Below are 27945 nucleotides of genomic sequence, written 5' to 3' on the forward strand. Positions count from 1 at the left end.
GCTCGACTTGCAGCACTCAGGCAGCGTGCTACACTACGGGATCACCCTACTATCTTCATGGATGAGGATCTCACACCTATGCAGGTGGAAGAGCGGCGCACCCTGCTTCAACACCCTGCTTCAACAGCAAGATGTAGCCCGTCAGGAGGGGAAGTGGGCTGTCGTCCGCGAGATGGCCGCCTATTAGTTGGCCCCCGCCGCCGAGCCCCACCAGGTACTCCAGACACGGTAGCAGACTCCCCCCCCAAATAGGGAGACATGGTCTATGAGATTCAGACTCAGCACACAGTACCCTTGGCATGCACCATATGGAATTGTAATGGTACCCTATGGTCTGACCCTGGGAACTTCTCAGAGTCATACACTAGACGCGACATCGTTTTCTATATAGAGACACATCAGAGTCCCGAGCGCCCTCTCCCCTCGGTCAGTGGCTATACCTGGGAGTCAGTATTCCGTGAGGAGACCAGATATACTGGGGGGGTCCGAGGATCAGGCGGAGTTGCAGTACTCCTTCGTTCAGCGCTCACGAGCTTGATATCCGTGGCTAGACGGGATGTCCATGCCCATTACCTATGGCTCTGATTTCCACGCCCCTCCACACGCGACCTCTTTATTGCAGTCTGCTTCTTTCCTCTTGAGACGTCACATTTCGCCCGGATGCTACGTGAGGATACGGGGGTATCCCCCTATCTAGATCTCTACTCAGACATTGTGGAGTTCTCCAGACGCGGAGAGGTCCTCCTAGTTGGGGATTTCAACGCAAGGACAGGTGCACATCAGACATCACTCCTGGACTTCCACTCAGATCCGGTCCTATTACCTGAGATGGACACAGAGGACTCGGGCTTCCCCCGCTCCTCGGCTGGCAGTCGCGCTCCCGTTACTGCGTATGGGCAGGCTCTTTTGGACATTGGACGTATACATGATTTGGTCATCTACAATGGACTCAGTACAAGTTGAGGAGCCCGTACTTCATGCAGAGTTTTTCTTTGCAGGTGGACTTTGGAAGGTGTTTTCTGATAGGCATTTGCGCAGAGAACCATTGTTTGGTTTGCATTTTGGGAGCTTTTGCATTTTTTGCAGAGAATTGCAGAAATTTGGGGCTTTTAGTTGATTTGCCCCTTTCAAGTGAATTTCTTGCAGAAATTTGGGGCTTTTGCAGGCAGAGTGCAATTTCTGCAACATTTGGGGCTTTCAGACCATTTGCCCTCTTTTGTATGCGATTTCCCACAAGAAATTGGGGCTTTTGCATTTGGGTTGCAATTTTGCAGGTAAAAGAGCATTTTGGAAGTTTGCAGACAGTTTTGGACTCAGTACGAGTCAAATTGCAGACTTTTGCCACCTTTTGCAGATTCTATTTGCAGATTTTTGGGCATTGAGCAGAGCATTGTGGTGCATTTTGAGCCTTTGATAGGCTATGACAGTATTTGTCACTGTGGGCATAATCTTCTTTGCAGAATTTACTTGTGCATCTTACATCCCAGGAAGAGATTTTACTTGTTCAGTTTGCTGTATTTCTGAGTTTATCTGGCGAAAATGGCACATAACAACTCAAATGAGGTGTTCGGGGTTCTCACACAGAAGGATAAGTTGGATGGCACCAACTACTCCTTGTGGAGTTTCATGGTTCGAAATATCTTAGTTCGCAGAAATCTTTGGGATTATGTCAATGGAGATGAAGAAAGACCTGATACAACGCCTATACCTGTCACTCCTACAGCTGGAGGCAGGGGTAGAGGTACAAATACAGCACAAGTAATTGGAGCAGCCGCTCCAGGAGCTCCCACAGCAGAGCAGAAAAGATGGGACTCTAGAGATGCACAAGCTCTTTCAGTAATTTCTCTTTCTTTCAAGAGGTTCATTATACCTCATATTCGGTCATGCAAGACATCTATGGCAGCTTGGGTAATACTGGAGAGTATGTTTGCAGCAAGAAACGATGCCAGAGTTTCCTTTCTGAAGAAAGAACTTTCCCATACACATATGGAGAAGGGAGATTCCATGAATTCTCACCTCACGAAGCTTCACGATCTCAGGGAACAATTGCTGAACATTGATGAAGTCATTCTGGATTCAGAGATGATCTCCACCGCTCTGAACTCTCTTCCTGAGTCCTATCTTGGTTTCCACACCTCGCTGAATTTGTCATTAAGGGGGGGCAGGAATCCTCTCTCCTTTCACGAGTTGGTAGGACTTCTGTTGCAGGAAGAACAAACATGCAAAAATATGGCAACCCGGGCTGGCGGGCATGCTATGCTCTCTAAGTTCAAGCCCAAGGCTAAAGGGCAGCATAAGCCACATGCACATTAGCCCACACATCAGCATAAAGCTGATTCTGGACAGCCTTCTTGTAAGGCACACGGTGATACAAACAAGCAGAAAAAGAAGGGCATCTGTCATTATATTGGAGAGTGCAAGAAGCGCATAGCCAAAGAAAGAAAAGGGATTCCAGTATGGCTGTATCAGATGCATCAGGTCCACATTGCCATGATGGAGGAGATGTTGCAGCCAACTTGGTTGAAGAGCACTATGCCTTTTTGACTTGCACTTCAGATTTTTTAGTGGGTAGTTCAGATACTACAGCCACTAATGATGATGACCCATATGCTTTTTTGACTTGCAATTACGAACCTTCAAAGGATGAATGCTCTTTCAGTGTTGATGAGACACTACATACTTGGTATTTTGATAGTGGTGCTTCAAAGCACATCACTCCCAAGAAAAATCTGTTTGTAACTTTGCATTCTTCACCCACCAAGAAGAAGGTCACTTGTGCAAATAATTCTTTTCATTCAGTATGTGGAGTGGGAGATATTATTCTCACATCCACTGATGGCACACATTTCAGAATTTCAGATGTACTCTATGTGCCAGGTATAAAGAAGAATTTGCTTTCAGTGTCCTCACTCAATAGAGGAGGATTTCAGGTTGTTTTTGATGATGACAAGTGTGCAGTCAGAGATAAAGAAAATGAATATGCTTTGAGATTGTCTGGCACTTTGTATCGGGGTCTTTTTCAGCTTGATTTATATGAAAAAAGATCCCACGTTGCATTATCAGTTAGCACTCCCACTGCTGCAATGCACAATGCGGAGTTGTGGCATGCTAGGTATGGGCACATGAGCTATGGCAGCTTAATGACACTTCAGAGGCATGACATGGTTGATGCATTACCTCCTTTGGAGTCGCCTCCTCCTCATGCATGTGAAGGTTGCATTCTTGGCAAAATGCATAGGCTTCCCTTCAAGAAGCATGGTGAACTGAAAGCTACAAGAAAATTGCAGCTTATTCACAGTGATGTCTGCGGTCCATGAGGACACCTGCTTTTGGGGATTATCTCTATTTTGTTACATTCATAGATGACTTTACCAACTACACTTGGGTTTATGGTCTCAAGGCAAAATCAGAAGTGTTTATGCATTTCAACCACTTTGTGGCTATGGTTGAAAATGAGACAACAGACACTTCGCACAGATCGAGGGGGGGAGTACATGTCTCATGAATTTGAGACATTTCTGAAAGAAAAAGGCATTATGCATCAGCTTACAGTGAGGCTTACACCTCAACAGAATGGCAAAGCTGAGCGGAAGAATTGCACCACCATGGAAATGGATAGATGCATGCTCACAAGTAAGAAGTTGCCTCACAGGTTTTGGCTGGAAGGCCTCATGTGTGCCAACTATATTTTAAATCGGGCTCCTACAAAGGCTTTGAAGACAATCACTCCCTATGAGGCATGGCATGGGAGAAAGCCTTCAGTGGACCACTTCAGAGTTTTTGGTTGCGTTGCATATGCCCACGTGCCTGTGGAGTTTAGACACAAGTTGTCAGATAAGGCACTAAAATGCATTTTTGTGGGATATAGTTCACAAAGCAAAGGCTATCGTCTCTACAATCTTGCTACACGCAAGATTTTTGTTAGTAGAGATGTCATATTCTCTGAAAATCCTGCACATACAAATGCTGAATTTCAAATTCCGGCCTCTTCAGATGATGTGTTTGAGGGGATGCTTCCTATAGCAATGTAATGTAATAAGTAGGTTAGGGGCACTTTTCCCTCATTTAGAGGTTTTTCCCCCTAACCACAGTTAGTTCACTAACTACGGTTAGTGAAGGATAAGGTTTTGTCACTTAGACAAAACCCATCCCACTTCTTGTAACAGTCACTTCTTCTATTGCAAACACTATGTTCAGCTCTCTTGCTTCCTGCTCTCTCACTCTCTTGATTTCTAACAGTACTGATGTCCTCCTCTCCCGAGGGGCTCCAGAGACAATTGGACGCATTGCATGCCTTTTGTGAGTCACACAATTTGAAGGTCAATCTTGAAAAAACCAAGGTTATGATCTTCAACATATCTCGAGAAGCCATGCACAGGGACCAATTATGATCTTAATGAGTTTTCTCTGGCCTGGTCTTTGTGATGAGACCGGCAATGCAAGCCCGTATGAGTAGAGGCTACGCCTCACTTGTCTGATTGCAGTGCTTCCATTCACATTTTCAAGACCCTTGGACCAAGGCTCTTCTATTTGACTCCTTCGTTCGATCAGCAAGCATGTATGGCAGCCCTTGTTGCGGGCCAAACCTCTCAAACACAGAGAGGGCTCGAGTAGAGTGATTACAGATCCTCTTGCTCTCGCAAATGATCTGAGGCAAGCCATCAATGTTGCACCATATCATCCAAGCTGAGTTTGGATGCTACCCCCTTGCAACTAGATGCCGCCTTCCAGACTATCACTTATCTCCATCGAGTCAGACAATATGGATCCTGCACATCGAAACAACGTAGGATACCATGGCTGGCTCAGTCTCGCAGATGGAGGAGACGAGAGGGGTGTTGGCATGCATAGACACATAGGTGGTTCGAGAGACTGGGACTTCACATTGACAGGTTGCCTCCTTTCCAGTACAACTTAGACACTTCATTTATCCCACTTGGATAGCACGAGGTGAACCAGGTCATTCGAGAGGACCTCCTATAGCTACACACTTTCAGGACCTTGTTGGACCCGAGGCAACTTGTAATGAAGCTCAGCTTCTACAAGGATCACTACCTCCACTTCTTGGAGGAGGGTTTCATTATCCCCCCAGAGTACACACGAGTCCATCTACCGCACTCACTAAGGATCGCCATCGAGCAATTTCGAGTGTCGTCGCACTGACTCCGTATCGAGAGTGGACGAGTTGAGGGGATTCCCAAGGAGGGCCACATATGCACGTTGTGTGATCAACAGGAGATTGAGTCAGAGGAGCACTTTGCATTCAGATGCCCCATGTACTATGAGATCCATGGCCGATATCACTGCCTCTTCAGAGACGGTTTTGGGCCCCTAGCCAGGCTCCTTACATACCCAGACCAAAGGTGTCTTGCTGCCTTCCTTTACAAGGCACTTCGGCATAGAGAGCTTCTACTCGGTGCACGAAGATAGGCTTCTGACAGACAGTCTGATCCCTCTCAGAGTAGGATTACTGAGTTTTTCCATTCAGACCATATGGACCACACAGCCCCTGTGGCGAGGCACAGCAAAGACCTAGAGTCTGAGACACACCACACTCGAGAGCGGACGGACACAGAGCACACTTGGTGACCTCCCCTCCTTGTTCAAACCTGGAGCACGGCCCACAGGAGTTACAGTAGCTTTGATCAGGAGTAGTGTCATCGCCACGAGACCGAGAGAGACTGCACCCACAAACAGTCGCCAGCGCTCCATCACGGGCTACACATCATCACGATCTCGCCCTTCCCCTGAGTCCCCCTTGACACCTACACCATCATGAGGTCACATTGTACATATGAGGATGATGTTGATGACACTCCTGATTCTATATCACTATGTATTTTTAGGACTTAGCATTCAGCATGGGTGATGGCTCTCACTTAGTAGCTCCACCCTTTTGCTTGTTTGTATCAGGTTTTATCAATCTCATAGACCCATCGGTCTTTCGTAGAATTTAATAAACTTTCTTTCTTTCCTTCTTTGTCTCTCTCTTCGTAGCTCATAGGAGAGCGACTCTGGCACCAGGCTATGTATTCTATTCTTGAGTTTGAGTACTAGGATTTTGTTGCTTTTGTTTTAGCTTAGCACGTAGTACTCCACAAAGGGCCTTAGCAAGCCCTTTGCTCCAGCCCACAATGGCTTGTATGGGTTACCTTTTGTGATTGTACTTTGTCTCATAGGCCCGCGAGGCCTCTAGAAGACGTAAATACATCTCTCTCTCTCTCTCTCTCTCTCTCTCTCTCTCTCTCTCAACACCCATGCTTTGGAGAGGAACCCTAACTATAGGTAAAAGTTTTTGTGTGACCCTCATCACATGCCTGAATGCACTGAGCTGTGTCTTTTGCTAGATAAATCAAAGAGTGTATACACTCGTACAGAAGTGGCTTACTAGATAAATGAAAGAAAGTATACATGCCCACAGACGTGGCTTACAGTAAACAACAAGAAGGGAGTTGGGTGCAACAAAACAAACCTCTTGCATGTCTTTTAATTTGGTGATTATGAGAGAGAGCGCTTCCCGAGTATTCCCCATTCTTCCAAGGATGAAAACTCTCTCCCTCGTCAAGGAGCGCTGAGTACAAACATCATATGCCTGGATTTGCACAGAAGATTTCAGGTCTGCTACTGGAAATGTGCATAATGCAAGACAAAATATCATTCCAGATCAAAATGCTTACATTACAATCCATCATTCTAAGATTTGTACTGAAAATTAAATGACCAATTCAAACTTGTCTACGTCAAACATGTACTTGAATGTTGGGCCATGATCCGGAAGTCTTACCCTGCAAACTGGGCTTACATATCAAAGTTCTAGCAATGAAAAGCCCAAATACACTGAATGCATGTAAAAATCATCACCTTAAAGCAGCCTTTTCTAAACATACTGGTGGGAGGGGACAAACACGTAGAATCAGCATAACATCATTGTTGATGTTTCCAGCACCATTGTTACTTTCTCGAACATGGCATACATTACGAAGAGGACTACATCTATATGATTTATAAAGTTACAAGAAGAAAAAGAGGAAATTTTCAAAATCCCCCCCCCCTCTCCCCCCTTTTTTCAACAGACACAATCCTACCAAATATCAGGTGCAAATTGTTAGTTTAAGATATGCGCACACATCCACAGACATACATACAAATCAAAGAACAACTTTTCAAGGGCAGGCTCAATCAGCATGAAAACTAGCACAAAAATAAAATACATGACTATTTCATGCTATTCTACCAAAGCAAAAGTATACAAACAAACACCACGGAAAATAGACAGAGCTATCAAATGAGAAAATTGGAGCTTGGATGAAAATTTCAATGGCTCAATTTGCATGTCCGTTAGTACATCTTTTTGTTTATTTTATTAAGAATCAATACAATTCAACAGCCTTTGAACCTGTGAGTGGCATCGAGCTTCCTCACCACCAGCAGCTCCAAGCTCTACCAGCTGCAAGTGGCATCAGGACCTACATGAAAGGGGCAAGGCACATCTCTCATGGCAAAGATTTTGCCGGAAACATTCACCTCTAAATGTCACTTCTGCCCAAGGTCCATCTCATGATGAGGACACTAAGGAGGGATCTCAGCAAATTGTGACTTTACGATTCATTTCAGATTGAAGTTTGAACACTTGCACTTGATTCATGAGTCCTGACTTTAACTCATTCCTATGGTACTTGTCTTTATTCTTGTTGGCAGTTGTCTGCTAAATGATGAATCTGATGGTTAATGGCTGATCATTGATTGTATTGTTTATGCAATTGGTCACAATTATGCAAGGTATTTGGATTTCCTGTTGGATATGAATTTCATGGGCCATGGTCATTGACATTTGTGAGCTCTAGAGTCTAGAAGTAGGAAATCAAATTTACAATGCATGTTTCACACTTTTATACATTTTATGCCATTGTCTACAGCTGTATTATTGGAATCTTTATATGTTTGGCATCATTTGAAAAAGACAACATATGTGTGGGAGAGGTTACACATTTTTTTACACCAAAAAGTATAAACATGAGTTTCAAACTTTTCCTCTTTTCTTAAAATGTTTTGAAACATTTCACGTTTCTATGTTTCAAAACATTTTTGGAGACTATGATCGACTCAGGTATATCTACGGTGGCATGAATGCCCATCAACATGCCTTGAACTTGTTTGAATGCCTCTGACTTGTTTTTCAAGAAGTTAGCCCATATCTTCTTACTAAGTCATCAACGCAAGCTAGAAAAATGCACAGCCTGACCATGGTGGAAAATAAAACATAAAGAAATTTAAGACATTGGAGACTCACAAAGGGGGGGAGTTGTTTGACAATATTGCAGCTCCATAGAAAACAAGCACCAAAAGATAACGGCTCACACTCAATCATAGAATGGGGTAATGAAAAGAACGGCCTCACTTGAAGCTTGGACTAGTAGGCCCTCTATTAAGTATTTAAAGGCTTTAATTTAAAATGTTATATGCATGCTTCAAATGAGTGTAACAAGCTCGATGCAAAGAGTCAAGAGTCGATCTTCACTGGGTACAGTGCAGAAGTTCATGGATAAAGTCCTTATGACACCACAAAGACACTCATTGACAAGGACGTCATGTTTTAAGACCACAACACCTAAAAATGTATCCAAGCCCAATAAGATCTTCCAACTCTCACACAAACTAGCCACAAATATACAATTGAAGAGAAGGAGGTAGAGCCACTGCCCGCCACAAAGGTCACCTCCAATAAAGAAGGAAAGGGTTTCCCAAATAGTACACTTTAAATGAATCCAGTGCATCAATTGATGACGATAACCATTAACACTCCTAGGATAACTAGAAGCTTTGGACAAAGGAAGACCAAGTCAACCTTGTAGACTATGCCCTAATTAATGTTCAGCAAACATTTTTAGGATGCAAAGAGAACCCACAGTGGGAGGAAGCCGCAAAGGTTGTGATGGACTTCATACTATACAACAAGACTTGGGATATATGGCCATGCCTACTTAGCAAAAGATCATAGGAACCAAGTGGGTCTTTAAAGTCAAGTAAGTACAAGTTTCTAAAAAGTACGAGGCTACGTTGGTAGCCAAAGGGTACACGCTACAAAAGGATTCAATATCAGGAAGTGCTTGTTCTAATTCAAGGGTCTCAACTTAAACCAATTCCAAAACGGAAAAAATGAAATGGTTTCAAGATTAGCCTACCAATCGGTACTCAAAGCGCCTCATTCAAAATCAACTATATATTCAAGATGATATACTACATAGTCAGACAAACTTGTAGATATAACAATTTGGATCTATTAACATTCCTTATCTATAGAATTATGAACACATAAACAAAGTTATATGCAAAAAATAGATATGAAACTTTATCAAAGAAACAAATCACAAATTTTGACCACAAACAATTATAACCCTTTCACAAGCCCAAATACTAAATTCCAATTAAATAATTGAAACTAGCATCACATTCAAAGTCTTTATGAAGTTTAGATCATGCATTTCATCATTTTCTAGAACATTACAAAACAACACGTCAAAATTACAACATAATTTAATATCAAGTTCTAAAGACTATTTGTAAAAGGTCTCATTGATTGATAACAAAACGATGTTTCGAGCTTTCAAAGTCCTTTTTACCCTGAGGCCAACTTTAAGGAGGTTTAAATTCTTGAAACTATAATAATTTCAAGCGTTTCACTGAAACAAGTTTCAGACCGACTGAAATGGGTTTCCTTGCAACACTATTCTGATTGCAAAGATGGCAACCGTCAAGAAACCTGCTGCATATCACAGATGGAAACGTAAAGGATCTGTAGGTTGAACAATCTCCAACGTTTTAAGCTTCAAGAAACAAGGTCTATAGACTTAGAAAGGCACTTTGAAACAAGCCCTAAGGTACGCATCTATGAGCATTTTAAAGCAGACGGATTGTTAAAAGGTCCTTCAAGTGCCAACCTCTATCTCTTTTGGAAGGGAAAAAAAAGAGTTGTACACATCTTATATGTTGATGATATGACCTTCACAAGGAACCAAAAAGAGAAGATCATAGACTCAATTTTCTCTTAAAGACACAGTTTGAGATGACTTAACTTGGACCATTACATTCCTAGCTCGGCATTGTGGCATGTTCATTTCACAACAGATGTACTCCAAATAGGTTCAAGAGTTTTACCAAATGGAGTAGTTAAAACCAATGGAGTTGAATGCAAGCTTGTCCAAGGAACACACGTCCCCTCTTATAAATAGCATGAAATTCATTAGGAAGAACCACTAGTGGCTACATCAGTGATACTCTATATGGAATCAGATATGGAGCAAGGGCTACATGGTTACTCTGACTCACATTGGGCAGGAGAAGTGCAAATCATAGGCAGATATGTTTCTTGGCTCATCAAGAAGCTATCCACAGTAGCTCTTTCATCGACGGAGGCAGAGTACCAGGCTGCTTGCATCGAGCACTATGAGGGGTTCTTCTTTGGATGATTCAAGTCATTCTGAATTGTAGTAGTTGCATTGCAATTGCAAAGTGTTCCACGCCCAGACAAAGGTTCAGTATTGTTGTTCAAGAGCCTATTGTCGAATCAAGGAGAATGCAGCTTGCATCTTAACAAAGCACTCGAGAGACACATAAGCACTTCCGAAGCTGCTTGGTATTGGACCTCTATCAGATTCTAAAGATTAGACATTGAGAAAGGCATGCTCCACCCTTTGGACACCTAATCACTCCTTAGTTGCTCAAAATGAGGAGAAGCCAATGTGCATGCAGAATAGAATCAGGATGTCATTCGACGATCATTGACCAAATCTATCTGCACCTTCAAAGTCCTTATCTCTTGCAAGGTTAACCAAAAATTAACACGTGGCATTTTTGGAACCACCCCTAGTTACAGAAGTTGGTTAAGTTATTTGGTTGGCTAAGTTAAGATAACCTTGGTTAACAAGTGGATAAGATTAGTTAACCTTAACAGTGGTTAGGTTCAGTTGGACCATGGTAAAGGGAATGTAACCTTGGGTTTACCTAGTTGGGTCAAAAGATTGCCACATCAGCATGCACAGTCAGCAGTGCCTTCTAAGCACACAGCCTCTTGTTAAGCACAGTTTGAATTCAGCATGTGAATCCCTGTGCCACATCATCACTGCCCCTCTTCTTCATAAATCTTCAACAAGCCGTAACTTGCAATCCAAGAAGAATTTGGACATGCTCCAAAAAGGAAAAGTGATCGTCTTTTCTGCTTTTTGCATGTGTGCATGGTGACAAACAATCACTCCAACTTTGAGATATTACTTCAGCTTAGGTACCAACTACAATAGTATCAACCTCTAGGAGCAGACTAGAATCCTTAATCTTACTTCTCTCGAATCAAAAATGTTTGGATACATCCATATATCAAAAGACTACTTCCATGGATGGGCATGAAGTACAGCGCATGGACATTTTAAATTGCAATGGTGGGTCACCAATATCAAAGACCTCAAAGAGGACTTGGCCAACATTGAGGAAGAAGTGTCAAGTACAAAGAGCTAGTTCTGTCAGCCTCTTATCTGCCTTATCACCTCTTTAATCAGGGCAACAGACTATTAGACCTGATGAACATTTGGCTTTTTGCTTCAGGAATAGCTGGTAGGTAGAGTGTTTACTTCAAAGCAGGTTTTGATGTCCACAAACAAAGGGAAGACATGGTAGCATTTTCATGCTTCATCTTCAGACCCTTCAAATGCCTAACCTACAGGACAGAACCCTTTGGAACAGGTAAATGTACTCCGTGCTGGTATGCTTAGCTCTAGCAGGGGTCGATCCTTATGCAGGCTCGCTGTGTTTGTGTTACTTCTCTCTTTCAATTTAAGTTTCAAAGTACACGTAAATCATGGATGTTATTACAGTTTAAATCATTCAGTTAAAGGTTATTAATTTCATGTGTTGATTGAACAAATCATTGGAACCATGCTTAAGGCCACATACCATATAATTGCACCGAACAGGCAATGGACAGCATCAGAATGAAGAAAGAATACTCTCTTTTTTTGTCATGATCTCTAATACGACTTTGTATGAAGAGATCATTATAAAATGTTCAACAGAAATTGGGAAGTGGGAGGAAAATTAAATGAATAAAATTCACAAATTAAATAAATAAACAAAAAAATTGGCCAAAACCCAAGTCTCACCTTGTCAAGAGAGTAATAGTGGCTGCTGCGGAGGAAAGGAAGAAGCAGTCGAGGCTCATATTCTGCATACAGTTCCACCTATCGAAAAAAAAAAATACTTTTCAGAAACATGCAATATTTGCAACAGAGATGAATACTCTTTGTATGACACTTATAAGCAGTTATTTCTGACCAAAATCCAATAACAACCACGTCAATCTCATGTTTAATGGAGACACGACCTGCAAACCATGAAAGTCTTTCCCAGCATTGGAATCTTTCTCAAACAGTTCATGTAAATAAAGGTGCAGAACGTGTCTGCAAGTCTCCTCTGTCCCAGCCTTTTGCAACTGTGAGACAACTTCATTAGGAGGAACTTCATTCCGGTGTTGCACAAGCAAGGCAACTGCCTTTTTTCCATCCAACTGCATCAATGGCAGGGCCTGTAGTTTAACTGTAAATCAGTACCTTTTGAATCATTCAATAAGGACACTCCTAAACCTTTCATGTTCACACTGTTCATACTTAGACAATTTCCAAATTGTACATGAACCCAACAACTAGAACAAACATGAGACAATTTGGATCGCCCATCGTGCTCAACTCTTAGCATTTCAACACTTCATCTTATTGAATATAGAGCACCAGTCGTGTTCAATCCTTAGCATTTCAACACTTCATCTTATTTGATATATCGGTCAAGGTATCTACAGTTTAGTAAGCAAAGTTACTAGGGGGACTATTAGTTGTGGAGAAGATAAGAGGGGTGAAAAGAAAGAAAGAAAGAAAGAAAGTCTATTAACGTCCATTGGAGACCAAAAGGCCTATGGGACAGCAAGAAACCCTCTAGTACATCTGCTTTAGGGAGGGCACATGGCAGCTCCCAAGGAGTGCAAAAGCAACCCCCATTTATTTAGAGTACCTACATAATAGTCTGGAAGAGTAAACAGCCATACATCAGTTTAATACTGAGAGTCTTTTGGTTTTGATTTAAGCTCTCTGATTAGAGCTACGCCTTCATGGTAAACTGCCCATTTTCCATCCTTTCTGGCAGACATAACTAGCTAATTCAGTTGCCTTATTCCTGAGTTGAGCTTGTGTAAGCTCCTCAGCTATCCATACTTTGGTACCCTTCAGCTGTCCGCATATCTTTTGACTTCAGTGTAAGGATTGCATAACCTTTATAGAGCGTAATAGAAGCTAGCCTACAGTCATCATCATCCTGCTCATCATCATCTGTCCATTCAATGTTGGGCAAGCCTGCTTCAATATTTCACTATATGTGTCCTCCTCTTTGTACCAATCTTCTGAGCGCATTATCACATCTAGCTTCGTGTTCTTTAATCTCTGCTTGAATATCAAACTTACTTGCTTTGGTGTCCACTTCCACAATCGTTTCCTTCTTAGCAGTTTGTAATTCAATGTGAACAAGATCTTTGCTGTAGAGACTAGCTGCAGGGTTAGGGGGGAATCCTTACAAGATTTTACAGCCTCATCAATTACTGCATGCTTACCAGGCCCTTCTAGAATGCAAGACCACAATAAACTTAAATTCTCCTTAAAAGCCCCCAATTTCAGTTCTCTCTTTCTTTTTTCTGAGCAGAAATATGCATGCATATTTGCTAACCCTGTCTTGATAACACATGGTGTACAGGAAACAGTGATTCAGCTCTTTTTTTGCGTAGCTATTCTCATTGACAATTATTCTATCACAACGTAACATCGCCTTTCCAAATAGGAACATTTTTAAATCCTATTGGGCAATGATTGCTGTTATTGCATGCCTTCTCATAAAAATTGTCGATTCACGACAACATGATGATAGACCAATTGTGTTATGATCTGCATCGTAGTAGTGCATCTGTGCCATATGATTATCAAAATGCTTGATCCAAAGACCTTGTTCTGACATCAATGGAGAAAGGTTCTATGAGATAAGGTACCCAGATGCATCAAAGGCAAGGTTTAAAGAACTAATGCGCTGAAGCGCCTGAGTAAAGGAATAAGAAACTATGCCCTGTTAACAAGGAACAAACAGGATTTAAGAAAACTTGAGTAGTTAAAATACAACAGTCCACTCTTGCCAAAAGTACACCATTAGCAATGACACCGATAGTTTTTATGATGTTCTTCCTTTAAAAAGGGGCCCACAAATCATGATTGGCTGTAATGACACTGGAAAATGCATGGAGATAGAATAGATAGGGAAAATAGCAAAAGAGCAGCTCCAAAAGAGCCAGATTCTGCATATAAAAATATCCTTTGTAATTTCTACTGGAAAGGCATTAAGGATTTACACTTGTATGAAGTTTCAGACTACAAGTAAACAAGGAAGCTGTCAAAAGATTCTCTACAATGGCTTGTCTCATTCATTGCTCCTCCAATACAACTACAACAGGCACAATTCCTCACTGTATGGCTGAATTGATCGGTTTGTAATCATGCCAATCACACAATTTTGTCTTTTTGGCATAGGTGCATATATACTACACACACACTTTGTTTTTTTAAAAGTAAAATCCATGTATGTTTGTATTACAAGAACCAGTCCCCAAAGGCAGGACATGCAATTACAATATCAAAAGATTTCAGTGTAAGACAAGGAAACAGAATAATCTATCTGACGACAAACAGACAATCATAGAAAGATTGCTTCACTGACATCCGTAACTAGTGAAGCTTGGAAAAAGTAGAATCTCCTCCACAAAGTCCAAAGTCCCCAGTCTTGAACCCAAGTGAAAAAGATCAAGCTCGTGTCTCCGTGGGTAAAATGCAAAAAGCCAAAAAAGCTTGCTAAAGCAAGCAGTAGCAAACCGGGCTCGCAGGTGCTACTCTAGATAAACCAAAAAGTCACTAGTCATAGGGCAATGCCTGAAAAGGTGGAGCAAGGGTTCCCTTTGAGCCACAGATCTATGACAAGCAGTAGGAGCAATATGTCTACGTGCTAGGCGTTGGCCAAATGGAATAAACACAAGCATCAGCCACCATAGAAGAACCTATTGACGAAGAGGAAGTTTGCAAGACCAAAGCTGTTGCAATCTTTTACACCACCACTTGGCATTATGATTCAAGCTACACACACACACACACACATTTGGGGAAGATTACATTACCAGAATCGGTCCCAAAAGATGGGACCTCTAGTTACAAGCATTTGAAAATATCATTATATGACAAGAAAGCACGATATACCTAGATGAGTCCAGGAACATGCCCAAGTCATCCTCTTAAAACACAACATAGTCTTATGATAGTCACTCATAAGCTTGAAAATCATAAACTCCATCACGCACAGTAGGGACTAGCTACTATGACATCCCCAGTGACGTCATCAGAGCCCAACAGTGGGTGTAGACCATAGTATAAACATATGCTCTCACACATACAAATCCACACACCCACACATACTTGAGCATCCATAAAGTCTTCATATTGAGTTTATGTCGGCACTCCAGATGAAACCAGCCTCAAGGCTAACAAGAGGGTGGTAAAACACTAACCAAACAAAAGCCTTCACAAAAGAATACTCACCAAACACTCCACAGACAGATAGGGGGAGCTAGAGCGCTCCTGCTCAAAATACAAAGACACAGACTGGCCCCAAAGCCTTGGCGCCCCTTTCGGTATTTCGTTATTAATTGAAGAGTGCCACAAAGAGATTACACAATGAGTACCGACTCACACGCATTAAATGCTCTTCCCTCACTCAGAGGCCTGCATATCACAACACATTAGCCCTGCGAGGCTCTGCTATCACACCCATGTGACCATAAGCATCCATACTCACTGCAAACACCTGCATTTAACATCGGAGCCATTATTTACTGCCCAATCAAGGCCACACACTCCCCAATCAATCACAAGTGTTCACTGATACACTAGGATGCCCAAAGAATGGGTGAAAGCATAACTGAGCGGCCCTCGGTGCTCAGAAGCACCAACAATATCTGGAAGCATACATTGTGTTCACCCTACCAAGCAAGTCTATTCAAAAACACAGCCTACTGCTCATTGGCCAGCATGATCCCCAAGCATAACCTCTGTGGGCATTCTTCTTACCCAACATATACTATGCTGATCATTGCTTTCCTCACTCCCGGGTAGTTGGCATTTAATACTGCCCAACCATGAGTACACAACCTGAGGCAACAGCCAGCCTATCAACCTCGTACCCGCAAGCTGCCCAAAAGAAGAACCAGCGGTACAATTATCCGTACACTAGCACATACGTTCAACGTACAACCAGCCGTACAACCGTACAACGTGTACGGTAGTCCGTACAGCCAGTAATGTGAGCAGCCAATTACAGTCCATACATCTGCAGCAGCTGCCATTATTGCTCCGTACGGAACTTCCAGCCCCCTTCAAGTTATGCATGGGCATGCCACGTGGCAGCCCATGCCTTGGATTGCCCCCAAGGGCCTCACTTGCCCCTAGGCCCCCTCAAGTGGGGCCTTTTTAAAAGCCCACCAATGACCAACTTAAAAGGCCTACGGTTTTTGGGCCCCTCTTGGCCCTAAACCTTTCAGTTGCCCCCAAGGCACAATTTCCTAGGGGAAACTTGCACGCCCACATCCTGTGACCTCACCACTTGATTACCAAGGTTGAGGACACATGTGAGTATCAAAACTCACGCTCTCGTGACATCGGAGGTGAAGGGCAGACTCTACCATGACAAAGGCTAGCACTAAAGGAGAAGGCTAATCAAAAGGTAGTCCAAAATCTCTCCAATCAAGCTACAACTGCTTGTGACAACTAAACGATGTCATTTTAGTCTCTCCCAGACAAGCATCTAAATCTAGTAGATAGGGAAATACACCACTTAAGATAGAAAGAATTATCGCAAAACCAGCAGGCCGCAACATGGATGAAAACTTCACAAGGTGAAATTTGCATGTCCTCTAATACAACAGAAGCATATATCTAGATGAGTCCAAGAACATGTCCAAACTCATCCTCTAAAAACAAAACGTAGTGCAGTTTTAATCTCATGATAGTCACTCATACGGTTGGAAACCATAAACTCCATCTCGCATAGCATGGACTAGCTACTATGACATCCCCATTGACGCCGTCAGCGCCCAACAGTGGGTGTAGACCATAGTATAAACATATGCTCTCACACATACAAATCCACACACCCACACATACTTGAGCATCCATTTATACAAAGTCTTCATACTGAGTTTCAAGGGTAGACTCATCCATGACAAAGGCTAGCACCAAAATCTCTTCATTCAAGCTACAACTGCTTATGAAGACTAAACGATTTCATTTTAGACTCTCCTAGACGAGCATCTAAATCTAGCTGATAGGGCGACGCACCACTTAAGATAGAAAGAATTATCGCAAAACCAGCAAGCCGCAACATGGACGAAAACTTCAAAAGGTGAAATTCGCATGTGCGCTAATACGACAGAAGCATATACCTAGCTGAATCCAAGAACATGCCCAAACTCATGTACCTAGATGAATCCAATAACATTCCCAAACTCATCCTCTAAAAACACAACATAGTGCAGTTTCAATCTCACGATAGTCACTCATAAGATTGAAAACCATAAACTCCATCATGGATAGCAGGGACTAGCTACTATGACATATACCTAGATGAATCCAGGAACATTCCCAAACTCATCCTCTAAAAACACAACATAGTGCAGTTTAAATCTCACGAGAGTCACTCATAAGACTGAGAACCATAAACTCCATCATGCATAGCAGGGACTAGCTACTATGACATCCCCACTGACGTCATCAGCCCCCAACAGTGGGTGTAGACCATAGTATAAAAGTATGCTCTCACACATACAAATCCACACACCCACACATACTTGAGCATCCATTTATACAAAGTCTTCGTATTGAGTTTCTGTCGGCACTCCGGAGGTGAAGGGCAAACTCAGCCATGACGAAGGCTAGCACTAAAGGAGAAGGCTAATCAAAAAGTAGTCCAAATCTCTTCATTCAAGCTACAACTGCTTGTGAAGTCTAAACGATTTCATTTTAGTCTCTCCCAAACGAGCATCTAAATCTAAATCTAGCTGATAGGGCAACGCACCATTTAACTTAGAAGGGACTAGCTACTATGGCATCCCCACTGACGTCATTAGCGCCCAACAGTGGGTTTAGACCATAGTATAAAAATATGCTCTCACACATACAAACCCACACACCCACACATACTTGAGCATCCATTTATACGAAGTCCTCGTATTGAGTTTCTGTCGGCACTCCAGAGGTGAAGGGCAAACTCAGCCATGACGAAGGCTAGCACTGAAGGACAAGGCTAATAAAAAAGTAGTCCAAATCTCTTCATTCAAGCTACAACTGCTTGTGAAGTCTAAACGATTTCATTTTATCTCTCCCAAATGAGTATCTAAATCTAGCTGATTGGGCAACGCATCATTTCATATAGAAATAATTATCGCCCAAACTCATCCTCTGAAAACACAACATAGTGTAGTTTAAATCTCATGAAAGTCAGTCATAAGGTGAACCATAAACTCCATCACGCATAGTAGGGTTAGGACTAAATCCCATGCACACAGACAATCATAAAACGATTGCCGTAGAGATGCCAGAAAAAACTAATATATAGCAAGAGTGTGATCACCAAAGACCCAATGGTTGTGGTCCTTCCATAGGGTTCATAGAGCCCAATAACAAACCCAATAAAAAAGGAGATCAAAACACGTGTGTGCGTGCGTGCGTGCATGTGTGTGTAAAATTATATATGTATGTGAATGTGAAATTCCATGTTGATACCGAGACTCAAGAGACCAATCAAAAGGATCAAACCAGTGGATGCCACTGATAGATTCACTTGAAATTATCTACCCTTTGAGACAACTTGTATTTTGCAGTTCGAATTCGTCAATCTTCTTAGATGCTGAGATAACAAGTCTCATAAGGGTAGCAGACCATGGGGCAACTCAGATGGAAATAGGTCCACAAATTTTGTTATAATCTATGCAAGTGCTCGTGCTTCCCATGCATCAAATTTAGATGATTTAGAGACATAACCCACTTCAGATGCAAAATTACACAAGAAACACAGTACACTTCATACTCACGATTTGCAATCATATTAACAACGTTCAACAATTTTGCAAGGGGATAGTCAAACTCATCCTATAATACGTACAGTACACCCTCTTTAACCAAAAGAAAGGAGGAGTGAATTTATGAAAACATAGGGAGGTCCAAAACAAGGAGTGCAAAAGCATCTTTGAATGACTTTATGGAGGAAAATGATTTTCCTCAATCCCATTAGGCTAATAAACTTCCCAATGATCAAGTATGTACCCGTTTTCTTTCCAACATTGCATCCACTCTATCTAAATTCATTGACATGAAATCTAGACTGTGTATGTAATTTTGTTTAGCAAAAAGAAGCATCGCACATCAATCCCAAACGTGCTTCCCGTTGCCATGTCCACCTCATAAACATGGTCAAACGATTAGTACTCTCAATTTTTACACAAGTTTGGCATTCATTAAATTGTAAGTACTACCAAAGTCCATTGATAGATTCACTTGAGATGATCTACCCTTTGAGACAACTTGTATTTTGCAATTCGAATTCATCAATCTTCTTAGATGCTGAGATAACAAGTCTCATAAGGGTAGCAAACCATGGGGCAACTCAGATGGAAATAGGTCCACAAATTTTGTTCTAATCTATGCAAGTGCACGTGCTTCCCATGCATCAAATGTAGAAGATTTAGAGACATTATCCACTTCACATGCAAAATTACACGAGATACACTCATACACTTCATACTCACGATTTGCAATCGTATTAACAACTTTCAGCAATTTGCGAGAGGATAGTCAAAATCATCCTATAATACGTAAGGTACATCCTCTTTAACCAAAAGAAAGGAGGAGTGAATTTCTGGAGACTAAGGAGGTCCAAAACAAGGAGTGCAAAAGCATCTTTGAATGACTTTATGGAGGAAAATGTTTTTCCTCAATCCCATTAGTCTAATAAACTTCCCAATGATCGAGTATGTAACCGTTTTCTTTCCAAAATTGTATCCACTCTATCTAAATTCATTGACATGAAATCTAGACTGTGTGTAATTTTGTTTAGCAAAAAGAAGCATAGCACGTCAATCCCAAATGTGCTTCCTGGTTGCCATGTCCACCTCATAAACATGGTCAATCGATTGGTACTCTCAATTTGTACACAAGTTTGGCATTCATGAAATTGTAAGTACTACCAAAGTCGATCAAGACGTGAGCTCTTCTACCCATGACCGATTCATACATCTGAACAAGGTCATTGGGCTTGAACACTTTCATATTGAAGTTACAATCCTTGCTGCAAACACTTTTATCATGAACTAACACGTGCATGGAAGAAACAGTATAACCTTTGACCTCAGTTAAAGTTCTCCCAATGCATATGCGTGTGGCCCTTTTGTCCACAAATGAAGCATTGACCCTCCTTCACATACTTAAAGGGGTTGCTCCGCTTTCCTAATACGCTTTGCAGTCACTTCAAAGAAAGTCTGTGAAGGGCTCCAGGCTTAGACTACATAGCCCTAGTAGAATGGAATCGCTTATTCCGCTCAAAGTTATTTTGCTCAGTACCTATAGCACACTGACGTTCCTATAAAGGAGTTCCTTTGGCCATAGCGTCATTATAGATTTTTGTATATCTAAAAGCATCCTCAAGATTTTTACTACGATCAATTTTCTCCTGTTGTTTGTAATCCTTCGCCAAACCATTATAATGAATCTACACAAGGTTGTTGGATCCATGTTAAACCATCGAGTTTAATCATGTATCAATGCAGTCAGGTGTACGTCACTTGCAAACCTTCATGTGTGAAAGATGGTGCTACGGGGACACTCCCTCCGATTCAGCTACCAAGCCCATAACTATAGCTGGCAACACTGCAATCGTTTGGTTTTGTGTCTTGAGGCATGCTTCTTGAAGCTGGGCACTTCAAGTGCATTTCAAAATGTGTCTTTAGATACATGTCGTTGTTCGGTGACCAGGTCATCTTCACCAAAATCCATGTCCTTTCCCTCTTTCTCTTGACGCTTTGTTGGAGAGGTCACCTCCCCATATGTAAGCCCCCATATGAGGAGAGTATGGGGGAAGTGGACCTGGAAGTGTTGGTTGGCATGTGGGCATTGATTGAGCATGCCACATGGGCCAAGAAAGTAGGGCTGTCTCATGGACATTGGTTGTCTGTGGCCAACAAACTCGCAAAGAAAGTTCAGAAAAAGGGGCTGCCACATGGGCAGCACATCTAGGAGATTACCAAGCAAGGTAGAGCTTCCCTAGTGGGCAGAAACTGTACGGAAAGTCTCTGAGAAGTGCAGCGGAAATGAACGGAAGAGAGAGAGAGAGAGAGAGAGAGAGAGAGAGAGAGAGAGAGAGAGAGAGAGCACGCCTCACGCACACACACTGAGAAGGAGAGAAAGGGAAGAAAGGCACAAGAGAACTGCAAGTGATCTCTAGAGAGAACCCCGCTACAGCTAGGGGAAAGCCACGGAAACAACGGGCTGCTCAAGAGCTCGGAACACACAGCTCGACAACCAAGTGGAAGGGAGCACACGGGAGTGGATGAACTGATCCACATGTGCAAGACTAGGCTGTGGCTCTCCTCCTCTGCCAGGCCCTGGAATGTGTGATGATCTACTCCACACGAGATAGTGAAACACCAAGGAGGGAGGCCTATAAATAGCCCCAGCCTCTCCCTGGTCGGTCAGCAAGAAGGGGAGCCAACCAGTTGCTCTCCCTCGCCGACTCATATGCAGGGGGACCGACCCCCGTCTGCCCTCTATAAAGGGCTGGCTGGCAGCCCTGCTGCACCTCCTAGAGGGATGACCACCTGCTCATGGCACACAGCCCTATAAGAGGGCACACCCCTCTATGTCTAAAGGGGGCCGACTCAGAAGGCCCTACATGAGCCAACCAGGCCTGCTGCTCCCCTATAAAGGCTCACCTCGTCCAGCATACAAGGAGGCTGCCTAGAGCGGACTAGATCTACTCTCACGGGGCGGGCACACCCACAGCACAAGCCTTCTCTCTCCCTTCCCTAGCCTCACATTGGGCCGGCACACCCACAAACAAGGCCCTCTCTCTACACGGTGACATCAGGAGATGTTGACCTACAACAAAGTCCGCATGTCAGTCAGCAGCGATTCATCGCAGTTTGGAGCAAACCTAAAGGCCTAGAACATAGCGTCAGGCTGTTAGCATCCTTGGATCTTGCGGGGAGTGTACAGAATTCTGGCGCATGTGTACGAACAGGCTTGGAGGACTGCAGGAGCCTGCAAGGAGTTGGAGAAAAAAGTGGAACAAATCTAGTTTATGGCTTGGATTGGGCCTGGAAAACACCCCCGACTAGAGCCTAACAGGGCCTAGGCCAGTGACTCGATGCCACATGGCCAAGCAGACCAGGTTGGGCAAAGCCAACCAACGTGGGTCGGTTCTATCAGACCAGGGTCGGCCCCACAGACTGAGGGGTCGGCCTGTCTTGGCCGGTCATTTTTGAATGCCATTTGACCCTATAAAAGGGAGCCATAGATCACTCATAACACATCCACTTTGTGAGCAGTTTGGAGCAGCTCAGCTAGGATTTGGCCTTCACCAGGAGAATTTGGAGCAGCAAAGCAAGAGGCTGAGTGCAGCAGTCTTCATCAATTGGCTTCCAAAACAGCAGCAAGGAAGACATGATCAAAGATGAGCGTGTGCCTCACCATTGGCTGCATTTCGAATAAGTGTCGAGTGGTATCTTCTCCATATTCAAAGTTGCAAGCTTCTTTAGGAGATCAAACTTGTCCTCAGGCTGAAGGAATTCTTCTTAGTGGACATAATCCAAGAGGGTTAGGGGACCTTGGGATTAAGGAAAGCAAGCTAATGCGGGGCTATAGGACTTTAGAACAATGCAAGGATCAATTGCCTATATTTAGCCAAGACGCTTTCTAGAAAGTGGGATGCTTTTCTACATAAGAGTGACCAAGGCTATTGGGATGGTATTCAGTGTGTCTAGATGGTAGATCACGAGATACTATGCTGAAAGTTCCTAGTGGACAGGTTCCGGGTGGTATGGGACACCGAAGCTATGGTCATAGCCTTGTGGGAGATCTACCTCGCATGCTCGGGGGTGGCTGGAAGGTGAGTCGCCTGTCAATCTTGGTAATCAGGTGTTGGGCTGTGTTTAGGGTTAGATCGTAGATGGGGTTTTACTGTCAGAGCAGCCCTCTACATGGTTACTAGCTATGCAGATTTGAATGGTGCCAGGTATGTAGTCCAGTGTTTTTGCATGGTGTTGCAGTGTTGCGAGTTTTGGGACTGAGTGAATTGCTGGACTAGGATACTGGGAACAGTTCACGGTTGTATTTTGTGCAAGAAACCTTGCTAGGCCTGATCTTCTCAGTTAAGCAGGTTCAGGTTCATGTACAAGCCCAGTACACAGAATTCCAATATTTGAAAGACACGTAGTATTTGGGACTGTTATACAATGATAAGTATGCATGCAATACCGACAATGATTGGGCTGGTTGTTACGATAGGAGGGTGTCTCACAGCGGCAACTACTTCATGCTTGGCTCTTTATGCATTTCAAAGCAGCCTACAATTGCTAGTTGTGAAGCTGAGTACAAGGAAGCCTACACAACTATTGATAGAGTGTGTTTGGCTCCACAAGTTACTTGTAGATCTTGATGTCATCCAAGCATGTTCTACCATGATCTCCCCCGACATTCAGACCATTGTGTGTAATCCTGTCTTTCAGGCATGTACCAAGCTCATTGAGGTACACTATCACTATGTTTGAGAGTGATTGTTAGCTGGAGACATACAATTGTCCTATGTTCCCACGGAGGATAACTTAGCAAATCTCTTCATGAGGGCTCTATCGTGACCCAAGTCTGAAGCTTTTCAGCAAGATTTACACTTGATACCTTTTGTCATGTTATTCTGCCTCTTGTAGTATCATAGGTTTCTATATCCATCACGAATGAACATGTGCAACCATGATTTCGTTTCCACGTATTCCTGAGATATATCTAGGATACTTCAGTCATACCATGGCGGGAGGTTTGTTTTCACTTAGCCCTGGTATGGCCTTGTAGGCTAGTTAGGACTAGTAAGGTGAGCGGGTAAGCGCATGCTCATATGACATAGATGAGCGGGTCGAAATTCTGTTCTACGAAACGAATGTTGGAGTCCTATCCTTTGATGAATTGCTTCAGCTTATCATCTTCCAACATGCCCAAATCCTGTGCCAGTGTGATGATCATGTTACTGTAGGACATCTTTCACGTTAAGCATATACTGGGGCGGCAAAAAATGAGACTTAAGGTCGGACACAAATGAATCCCACACGAAATTTGGTGACATGAATGGTAGGGTTAGTAGTATGGCTACTAGCCCAATGCTGCCACCATGTGATCGCCTCACCGGTGAGATGAGGGGCTACAAGATGGACTTTGTCTTGTTCATCCTTAATTCGTGCTAATGGAAAATAGCGACGAACCAATGAATAAAAGTGCAAAATAGGTGAGTGGCCACACTTACCATCATACTTGGTGAATTTCGGAGCGGACCGAGTGAGGGGGTAATGTAGAGGCTGGTGTGGCTGTGAGAACTAACACGCTCAAGCTGGCCTGCATAGTGACCAACATCAGTTGGTATTGAAGCAACATTGTCTCTGAATCTAGTATGTGCTACCTCTCGGTCTGGGCCCTCTCTATGCGTTGGCTTGCCTCCTCATGCTTGTGAGTCGCTTCAATAAGAGCAATTTTTTATAATTTGAGACTGCTTTGACTACATCAGGTCTTTCTCCCTTCTTTTCTTCAAGCTGCTTCTTTGGGTCATCCAACTCTCGTCTTTTTTCTTAGCTACCTTGAATTTTCTGCTAGCTGGGACAAGAGACGTTGATTTTTCTCCATCAGCTTCTCCATCATTTCTTGAGTGATTAGCAGAAGCATAGCTTTCTAGCTATCTTTGTTTTCTTGGAAGTTGGACTCGTCAAATTTTCTTATCTCCTTTCCTGATCCATGGCACTTGGATGTGTAATCTTTCTTGATCTCAACACAACCATGCACTGGCGGTAGTCAAGCTAGATTACAGACCGACGCTCATTTTCAAATGTAACAAGCAACGGTTAATTATATAATCACAGTGAGACCCTTTAAACCTTAATGCGAGTCATCTTTGTGTATGCACCATAGAGAGGGAGGGGGAGAGAGAGGAGAGAAGGGTTATTGAAATACAAAAGACACTCTGCTAGAGCCCATGGAATGCAACTCTAAAGAGAACACCTGTGAACACATAGAGCTGACCCAAAGACCTGAGAGACAGCTCCAGCCAACAGCAAAGGCCTCAATGCTTCCCACACTGACGTTGCAGACCATTCTACGAGGCTAGTGCTATCCATGGGCATGCAGGGTCACTGCGTGAGTGAGAGACATGAATTGCAAGATGAGTACTGAGAGAGCTAAGAGATGAAACTGAGAAACTGGGAAAAAGGCTGAGTGAAAGCTGAAAGATGAGACCTGAATCCTACACTGAAAAGAGCTGCTGAAACTGAACACCCAAAACCTCAAGCCCTGCTTGCTGTCCAAACCCTGCGTGTGGGCTGCGTGTAGACTTCTCCTTGAACCCTGAACTGGCTAGCTGTAAGGCAGCTGTATTGCGACCTCTGGAGCATTCTGCACAGCACAAGGGGCTGGAAACTGCGCTGAGGCTGGGGGGCCTGAACGGAGTTGAAGGGGGCCAAGGTCCTACTATATAGGGCTCCAGCCAGCCCGACTTGGTCAGCCACATGGCCGACCTGGTTGGCTGGCTGATAGGGCCAGCAAAGGCCAGCCCCACTAGCCGCGACCTAGAGGCGGCTGAGGCCGCCTATAAAAGGCGACTCTATTCTACATACTTGTGCTGCCCTTGGGGGTCCTTTGGGGCTCCTAACATGGGCTGGCACTACCCCAACTAATCCCAAGAAGGAAACACTCTATCCTACTAAGTTCTCTAGTGGGTACCAATGAACAAGGACTGAACTAAGCCTGAGAGACTGACCTATATAGCTTGTGCCTGACCGTCCTTGGACTAGGGGGTCACAACATACGACAAAATCACCTAAAAAGGGATCTACTAAGCACTTGATGATGATACCAGTGTGTCACAATGCACCCAAGTGGAAGGGTGCATGTGACAACCTCTTGGGTGGATTGTCCAGCCATACAACGTCGCTTGTGCATGAATATCATTCAGCAGGACACACGCAATTGGTCGACTTAGATGGACGAATCAAGTGAAGCAGTTCTTGTGAAGGCATAGAGTCAGTCTGATGGATCGTTATATACAGGCTCAATACATCGAGTGTACTCGCTTTGTCCAAATTCTCTCCAGCACACATGAGGTCGGTTTCCAGCCTTTGGTTTTGCAGAGCTTCTATAGGCCGTCAATTGGCAGGTATGTAACTAGTTAATTGTCTAGAATCCTGGTCTTGTATTGCAGTACCAAGCCCGGTAGGGATGTGCTGCTGTCAACCCCTCCATCGTCTTTGGTCATAAGTCAGATAATATATTGTTTCTGGATCCTCTACTATGTCAGTTTGGTCCTGCATATTTCTTGCTTCGTAGAGAAAGAAAGAAAGATAATTTATTAGAGTCGTCGGAAGACCGATGGGTCTATCAGACTGAAAGAAAACCTGATACAAATCACAGTAAGGGTGGAGCTACTGAAACGAGCATCATCACCCGTGCTGAATCCTAAGTCTGATCATACATAATCAAATACATCTGAATGTAACAATGAAAGAAAAGGACTGGAGCGGAGCGGAATCCTCCGTATGTCATGTCGCCCTGGCTGGTGCATAGCCGGTGATGGGACGCTGGCACCCATCGAGAGAGAGAGAAGAAGAAGAAGAAGAAGAATATATTATCGTCCTCTGAAGACCAAAACCGGCCTATGGGACCTGAGCAATACAATATCACAAGTACATGAAAGCTCCTCCCGAAGATGGGAGGGTGGAAAGAGAAACCACCTTCTAGGATTCAGGTGGATTCCTATGCTTGAAGAGCTTATACACAAATGTTCCTAAAGCTGAAGGTGACCCTTTATGCAGCAAATCAGCCAGTTTGTTATGTCCCTCAAGGAGGTGATTGAACTCTTCCCTAATGTGTGCATAGTGAGGGCATATCATTACCATGTGTTCTTCTGTTTCAACCATAGAGAGAGAGAGAGAGAGAGAGAGAGAGAGATGAGAGTATTTCGTTAGTTTTGTGTATGACTGTCTGAAAGACCTGATCATAAAGCATAGTTCATCAAGTTTCAGCTTTCACATGAACGTGGAGCGTCACCTTACAATACTGTCTAGCCAACATTGGAAGGCCTCCTAACCACTACCATCATCCAGTGTCCCCACCTTAAAATGAATGTGTTTTATCTGCAATAGAGTTTGCAAGACTCAATAATGATAGGAAATCCACTTGCATCCATAATTTCTTGTCAAGAAAGCCATTGTACATTGTATCCAAATAAGGTCATAATGCCAATGAATCACCTTGAACATTGTGTAATGCCACCCTTTGACATTAAGGCAGCAAGCACATTGTGCTCCTTTTGTGATGCATAGATAGAAATAGCCACTAGTAGAACCCAAACCAAATCCATTGCAAATCGCTAGATTGGAATCAACACACCAAAAGCTGTTCAAACATAACGCTGAAATAATTCTGATATTTTTGAAAATTCAATCACACGGCACTCAAGTATGACACGGCAGCCAATTATTGGTTTGCCTTATACTGCCAGCGTTACAGGGTTCTAATACCCTAATCACTG

The 27945-nt window shown here is 43.2% G+C and overlaps 1 protein-coding gene across 1 annotated transcript in view; it reads right to left on the reverse strand.

Moving 5' to 3' along the window:
- VPS41 (vacuolar protein sorting 41) overlaps positions 1-27945 on the reverse strand; it is a 167615-nt gene that overhangs the window by 42743 nt on the left and 96927 nt on the right. The window contains exons 14-16 of the mRNA XM_087382493.1: positions 12371-12571; positions 12150-12227; positions 6473-6592 (exon numbers count right to left, since the gene is read on the reverse strand). Coding sequence (XP_087238619.1) covers positions 6473-6592; positions 12150-12227; positions 12371-12571 — 399 coding nt within the window. The remainder of the gene's footprint in view (positions 1-6472; positions 6593-12149; positions 12228-12370; positions 12572-27945) is intronic.

Source organism: Dipteris shenzhenensis, chromosome 12 (genome assembly GCF_047967505.1).
Source record: "Dipteris shenzhenensis isolate YYH24624 ecotype China chromosome 12, Dip_SZ_1.0, whole genome shotgun sequence".
NCBI classification, from domain to species: Eukaryota; Viridiplantae; Streptophyta; class Polypodiopsida; order Gleicheniales; family Dipteridaceae; genus Dipteris; species Dipteris shenzhenensis.